Genomic DNA, 7,696 nt, shown 5'->3' on the forward strand with positions numbered 1-7,696 from the left:
TTGTATGAACTAGTTTTTTGGGATCCCCCAAAAAAAACACACACACACACACACACTCACACTTGCATGTCGCAAGGCTTGACAAGATGTTGTCACCTTGAAGGAAAATATGGTGCTGCCATATAAGATTTAAAGGAAACCAACATGACATTGGTAAAAATGGGGATTTGAACACTTCTGTATGCTCACATTTTACTTGATTTGGACGAAATTGGGACCTCTACTTGAAATTTGGACAAATGCAAGACGGCTTTACAGTGTCCGAAAGCCATAGACTCTCTCCCCCGTTACACGAGCAATAAAAATAAAAATCATATGTGCCTCATTTGTTGGAAATTGGCACTATCCTATGGACGAAGGCAAACCTTATAACGAAGGCAACATACTTGATTTACGTCCCGACATAAATAAATAGCATTGAGGAAACATTCTTCAATTTGTTTGAGGGAGTAGGACCAAGAGAAGAAAAGGGGTCTAAGTAGTTATGATGGAAAAGAATGGTGCTCAAGAACAATGAGGTGCCAAAGGACCATTGAAATTGATAACAATGAGTTATAGTTTGCAAAAGTTATGGTTTGTTTGCAAGGGGGTAGTTCTTATTTTTAGTTGTCTAGTGTAAAGCAAGTCAAGATTGCTTGTTGGGGGACGCAAGCAACACTTGGAGGATTGGTCTAGGACTACTTGTGCCTTGTTGTCAGCAAAGGGCAAGCTTAGGACGGGTGAAAATTTTGGCCATCGGTAATTAAAAGATCTCAGAAGAACATGATAATGGACCTTATGTATCAAGGATAAGGGGACAACTTGGTAGGGATGGTTGCCCTGATAGTCGATGTAATTTTGGTCCCTGGATGATGTCATAGCTCAACACGAGCATGACAAGACCTTGTAATTATTTGGGTTGATTAATATTATTCACTCACAATTGTGAGTTTTGCTATTTTAAAAAAAGGCAAATAGCATAAATGGATCTTTTATACAAGTGCGCATCATATTACATCAAAAGTGTTAAGTACAGATTGTTGATAGTTAGCTTGTATCAAATGGAACTTATAAGGTTCCTCTATTGGTCAATATTGAGCCTCATCTAATTTGGACTTATGAGAGAAAGATTGTGTGGGTGTAAACCCCTTCAAATAATGAGCACATCAAGGAAGCTTTCTTGAAGTAAAAGGGCTTGGTATAGATTAAAATACATTTGCATGCATGCATCTTCTTTATGTGGAGTCTCCTACTCCCAAGCCCATGCCAAATGCACCAAATAGTGGGAAGCAAGAACCCCAACATTAAGTCGTATAAATGTCCCGATTGTTCGTATAGTTGTTTGTGGCACGCCGGATAGGAGCCAACACAATCTGTGAGAGAGAGAGAGAGAGAGAGAGAGAGCAGGGGAGGGAGCTCTGGGTGTGCATTGCAAAGTGAGAGGCTCTCTCTCTAGGAAGTGTATCAAGTTAGTGAATTAGAGAGAGAGAGAGAGAGAGAGAGAGAGATTTGGGCTTCCATTGTGTGTGAATAGAGGAGCACACGTGAGCAAGAGAAGTATGAGCACTCCCACAAACATGAGCAATGGGTACGCGAAGGCTCACGAACTGAAGCCCACACAAGGCAAGGCTGCGATTCTGGCCTTCGGCAAGGCCTTCCCCCGCATCGAGGTAAAGCAGGAGTACCTCGCCGAAGGCTACCTCCGAGATACCAACTGCGATGACCCTGTTCTCAAGGCCAAGCTCGAACGCCTCTGTGAGTGCAATGCCCCCTGTGTGTGTGTGTGTGTGTGTGTGTGTGTGTGTGTGTGTGAGAGAGAGAGAGAGAGAGAGAGAGAGGCTTTTGTGTGCTGCGCTTAGGCTTAAGACGTGCTAATCTTGTGCCTCACACACACACACACACACACCCACTACTGTCATCTTTGTGTTGCATTTGCATGCATGCACAGCTTTGATGTTGAGCACGCATGCACACACCCTTTTTTATAGTAATATCACACACACACACACACACACACACACACACACAGAGCAAATACATCAAACACACACACAGAGCAAATACATCAAACAGTCTTGATCTTCAGTTTGGATGATGTAGTGCACTGGCGTGGGAACACATACACACTTGTGTCCATCTCTTTGTATGCTTTTGCATGCATTCACAGTTCTTTGAATGATATAGCCTATGCCCATTGCAGTATCCGTTGTATGAATACCGATTTGCGATAGATAATGATTCTGCTGATTCTGATGCTTTGTAGGCAAGAGCACAACCGTAAAAACACGGTACGTGGTGATGTCGCCAGAGATATTGGCAAAGTATCCGGAGCTCACTGTGGAAGGCGCCACAAGCATTCGTCAACGGCTCGAGATCTCAAATGAAGCGGTAACAGAGATTGGCGTAGAGGCCGCAAAGCAAGCGATATCAGAGTGGGGAAGACCAGCAAGCCAGATTACCCACCTTGTCTATGTCACCTCCAGTGAGATCCGGCTTCCTGGTGGGGATCTTCATCTAGCAAGAGATTTGGGCCTGAATACTGATGTTAATCGTGTAATGCTCTACATGCTGGGGTGCTATGGTGGTGTTACAGGGCTTCGGGTTGCAAAAGATTTAGCAGAGAATAATCCAGGAAGCAGGGTTTTGCTTGTAACTACAGAGACCACCATTATCGGGTACCGCCCACCAAATCCAAGCCGCCCTTATGATCTTGTGGGTGCGGCGCTTTTCGGTGACGGCGCAGCCGCAGCAATCCTTGGCACGCATCCCTCTCCACACTTGGAAACACCATTCTTTGAGCTCCATTGGGCTGGGCAATCCTTTTTGCCCAACACAGACCATACGATAGTAGGTAATCTCACTGAGGAAGGCCTTATTTTTCACCTTGGCAGAGACCTTCCTAAGATAATCGAAGACAACATTGAGGCATTTTGTAATAAGCTTATTGGGGTTGCGTCTAGCCACAATGGAAAACAGGAACTACAGTACAAGGACCTCTTCTGGGCAGTGCACCCAGGTGGCCCAGCTATTTTGAATGCCCTCGAGAAGAAACTTGATTTGCCTCCAGAGAAGTTGCAGTGCAGCAGAGAAGTGCTTATGGATTATGGTAATGTGAGTAGCAATACAATTGTTTACGTGCTCGACTACATGAGGCATAAGGTTGCCTCCAACCACAAGCTTAACCACAAGACGGTGAACAACAATGTTGACCATGCGTCGCACACTGATGAATGGGGCCTCATTCTTGCATTTGGGCCTGGCATCACCTTTGAGGGCCTTGTTGCTAGAAAACTAGTCTAAGCCTTTATCTGCATGATACATTTGATCTGAATCATCTAAGGCTCAATAAATTATACCATTGAGTTCTATGCTAGTGTCGTATTAGTCGCTTTAGATGTCATAGAGGATTTAATAACCTCATTCTTGTTACACATTCATAAATATGTGCCTTGCTTGGGAACAATCAAGTTTTCTTCATTGTACAGCTCTTTGCTAGAAGAGCCACCAAAACCTTGGCACAATTCTCGAAATTGATTGTTACAAAATCCGATTGTTAAATCGACAACAAGCGTTTGCCCTTTGTCTTATGTGCAGCTTCGTTGTCAAGAGTACATAAGAAACAAATTGAACCAATTCTTGTAACTAGGCGTTTGTTTGAGAAAACTCTCCAAATGGGCAACATTATCAATTTTCTTTTAAAAAACTCTTCTCCCAAATGTCATTGGTTGCAGAGGTGATGAATAACAACATGAGTCTACTTTCGACAACAAGCCTTTCGTCATATTGTCTATTTGCTTAATTGCATGTGTGCATGATTGGCAGTCTATCTCCACTAATTTCTTTCCTTCCAGTCTAATTTTTTGTGAGTAGTCCTTAATTTCTGTTGTTTCTAGGAAGGAATCACTTCTTATCTATAATTTTTTCGCAAGGGATTGAAGATCTAGCAAGAGTTTTGTGATGCTACGAGCATGACATTGTCGGTACCGCAATAGTAAAATTGGCCAAGATATTGGACTAACACAATGAATGAAAAGTTTAGTTCATTCATTCATCTAAGGCTATGTTGTAAGGGGGGATATCATGTTACTGATTTGACAAACTTATTTGAGCTTTGATCACAGGCCTATTGTCAAAAAGCTATGGAAGAAATCCTTGGGACTCCTTGAAATTGGGATCCTTAGTGTCCATAGTCTGTTGCTAATAAAGATAAAGATGGCAGGGGATACAAACTCCTATCCCCTTCTTGTGTTGCATCCTATATGGGGCCAACAAAATCAGATAGTTGGAGCTAGTTAGAAGGTTTTATGTTCTTTCCACCTTCTCTCCATGCATTGTGGATTCAACCAAAATATTGACCCTCCAACACTGGAGGAGAAACATATCGTGATGCTTCAATATTGGAGGAGAAAACAAGTATGTGAGAGTATGTGAGAGAAGAGCACGTTCCCTTGTATATGAAAGGACATGTTGTGTACAATTTATAATCTAAGTGAGGCTTCATCAACATACATAACTATGATTTTTTCTTTTTTTGTGGACACAAGCATCAAGCAAGTAATACATTTCTCAAGATTTTTTGAACACCATGCTAATAAATTTTGATTACTATGGACATCTACTAACTCCCAAATTTTCCAATCTTTGAGAGGTTTGGATATATGATAAACCCTATACATGCGCTTAAGATAAGTTTCGGCGCAAAACACAGGTATATGTCTACCCTTCCGTTGGAGCATATTGAATGATGATTCACTTCATGAATGTATGTGACTTAAGTCGAACTGTTTTCTATGAAGTAATCAAGGCACACTAATTACAATCCTTAAACATATGGACATTGTATGCAATTTAGAGCTAAGATATGAGCTCGATAGGTGTTGGGATAGTCATTGTGTTGTTGTTGGTTCATGTAGGGAAAGATAAGGTTTTATACATTATTGGGATAGCCTTATAGAGTGGTTGGTCCTAGTGGGGCATAAGATTTGAAGAGACCTATTGTTGACTGTCTATCAGATTTTGGCTCATAAGGGATTGACCCTCAAGGCTCGGTCTGAGCTTGAGGTTGGTGTGTATTTCTGATGTTCTTAATACTATCCACTCACCATTGTGAGTTTTGCAAAAAAAAAAAAAAAAAAATGGCTCAGAAGGGTGCTTGGTGGTGGTGAGCCTCACTTATGGCTACTTCGCGTGAGTGTGTGTGTTCCTTTTGTAGCCATGTAGATTTCCATGTTGGCAAGAATCACGTAATAAACCCTCCCCCCTTCCTTTTACACGCGCACGCACACACACACACACACACACACACACAAAAACCTATAATCTACCCATGTGAAGTCATGTGCTAGTGTCCACTTAGGATTGATGATGTATTCCCATGATATGACCACTCAAGGTGCCTACATAAGAATCTCATTATATACACACATGTCAAGTTAACGTAGTTATATGCTCTTTCATATTATGGTTTTGTAATTTTATAAAGAAAAGTAAGTTATGAAGGTTATGTAGAGATTTTGCTCAATTTTCAACTCAATTGGTGATTCCTAATAGATAGCATGACTTGTAGGATTTTATTCACCTACATTGGTACCTTGTAAGTTCAGGCTTTTTTGTTGGGTTCACGTTATTCAAACGTATTTTTTGTCATGAGCCAAAAAAATTTGCCTCTCATTATACATACTGCTAACTATGAGAGTCAAATTTCCCTTCTACATTGAGGCTACCAAGGGGGGGCGTGCACATTTGAGATATGGACGGTATCATCATCTTTAGAATTATGATTGTTGAGATGGTCTATGTCTCGTCTAGCTTTGTCTTAATGTTTTGTTTTTTGCCATATTCGCAATTGTGAGTTGAGATGTTATATTAAATCAACAAATAATGTACAATGAACCTCAAGCTACATGTGCCTTGGTGGGACAATAGTTCCAAATAGGGGTTGAATACTTCATAAGCAAGGAGGACCTAATTTTTCCTAATTAAGTAGATCTAGCTGAAGATCAATGGTCTATATTCTCCTAGAGGGCACCACATGAGTTGTTAAGTAAGGAGATTAAGGAGGGTAGATTAGTCTTGCATTCATGATGATGGGGAGAGCAAAATGTGCAACCAAGCTAAGCACAATTAGGAGACTCAATGCACAATATGAATGAACACAAAACGGATTGATTATTGAGCTAGCAAAGCAGTGAGACATAGTATGGGCATGTAGAGGAGGCTTCTGGTGACATCATGAATGATGGAATGAGTAGGGATCAGCCAAAGGGCTTCTTGGTCATTCATGCTCCTCCATGGATGTGTGTGTGGGTGTGTATATCATGGAAAGTCAATGCAAGCATCTACTAAAAATGCAAGGCAAGTTTAGTGGGAAAATGTAGTGAATTTGGTCAAGTGTGATCAGAGGAGAGCTCCATGGTGTGAGGTTAGGCACAAAACCTAACAATCCTCCCCTTCTAGTGTTCTACTGGGGTCTTAATCTCCCATCTAGATAGATATACAAAACGTCTGCCTCCTCTAGAGAGTTGTGACAATAGGGTGTAGGCCAAAAAACTCCTCCCCTTGAGAGTAGTGGGCAACAAGGGTGTAGGACAAAACAAAGTGTGTGTCTCATAGTACGTCTATAAAGCATAATGCTCCATTGTCTTCATCACTTCATTCTTTAGCTATGTTGACTTTGTCTTTGTGTTTATCTCTGTTTTTGTCTTTGTACAAACACCATTTAGAGCCATATATATTTTTAACACAATGCACACATGAATTAATTTTGCTTGCATCTCTTCTTTGTTGGACTCCTTGATGATGTAGCAACAAAACTTCTTGTGAGGTCCTTGTGTCTTTGATCTTCTTCTCATGATCTTGGAGAGAGTTGACAATGTATTCAATGTTGGGTACATGCTCCTTTTCTTTGAGTACAGTGACAATTTGACCATAGTTTTTTATCAGCTACTGCTTTGAGTAGAATGAAAACTTGGTCTTTGTTGTCCGCTAGACAATTTATGTCTCCTAATTGAGTGAGAATGATCTTCATTTTGTTCATAAGAGAAGGAAGAGCCTCACATGGTTCCATGGTGAGACCATAGAGCTACATCTTGAGAGATATTTTGAAGTGTTTGTCTATGGCTCCAAAGTGTCTCTTTGATGTGATCCATGCATCATAGGAGGTAGTGCACTCATCTAAGTGGACACAGTTGTCTCCTATTGTTGTGAGAAGAATGCCTAGTGCTAGCTCATCTCTTGTTGTGAATTGTGCTTGAGACCACCTAGTCTTGATCCTCTCTCCCTCTCCCAATGATTTGATTGTAGACCATAATTGCTTTTTCATCAGATATCTCTTTGTCTTGATGTGCCAAGTGTGGAAACCTTGGCCATCAAAGACAAGAAGGGTATCTTTCCCCATTGTGCATTGTAAGTGTAGTGGGCAAATGTCTTGCCCATTTATTTGGACAGTGTCTAGTCTCTGATTAATTAACAATGCAAGTAATTTCATCTCCATAGGAGGATTCACATACACCTCAAGTGGGGATTTTTTCAAGCTTAGGGAATATACAATTTTTTGCAGAATGTGAGCTGAATAAGCAAGAAGTGGTTGAGTGTTGATCTTGCAAAACCACAATCCGAGGTTTTGGGGCTTGCACGACTGTGGGAAGACCCTCTTTGTTGGGACAAGTGGGGTTTGCAGGTATCTGGGGCTTGCAGGGTTGTGGGAAAACCCCCTTTG

General features: G+C 41.2%; 1 protein-coding gene across 1 annotated transcript; it reads left to right on the forward strand.

The window, feature by feature from the left end:
• The first annotated feature begins 1,316 nt into the window (after positions 1-1,316).
• LOC147439599 (type III polyketide synthase A-like) lies at positions 1,317-3,559 on the forward strand. The gene is made up of 2 exons (XM_086485421.1): positions 1,317-1,734; positions 2,243-3,559. Exons 1-2 carry the CDS (start codon positions 1,539-1,541, stop codon positions 3,277-3,279), a joined length of 1,233 nt encoding a protein of 410 aa, XP_086341547.1. The 5' UTR covers positions 1,317-1,538; the 3' UTR covers positions 3,280-3,559.
• Positions 3,560-7,696: the final 4,137 nt, after the last annotated feature.

The sequence above is a fragment of the Adiantum capillus-veneris genome, chromosome 16 (assembly GCF_014529385.1).
Source record: "Adiantum capillus-veneris isolate H3 chromosome 16, ASM1452938v2, whole genome shotgun sequence".
NCBI classification, from domain to species: Eukaryota; Viridiplantae; Streptophyta; class Polypodiopsida; order Polypodiales; family Pteridaceae; genus Adiantum; species Adiantum capillus-veneris.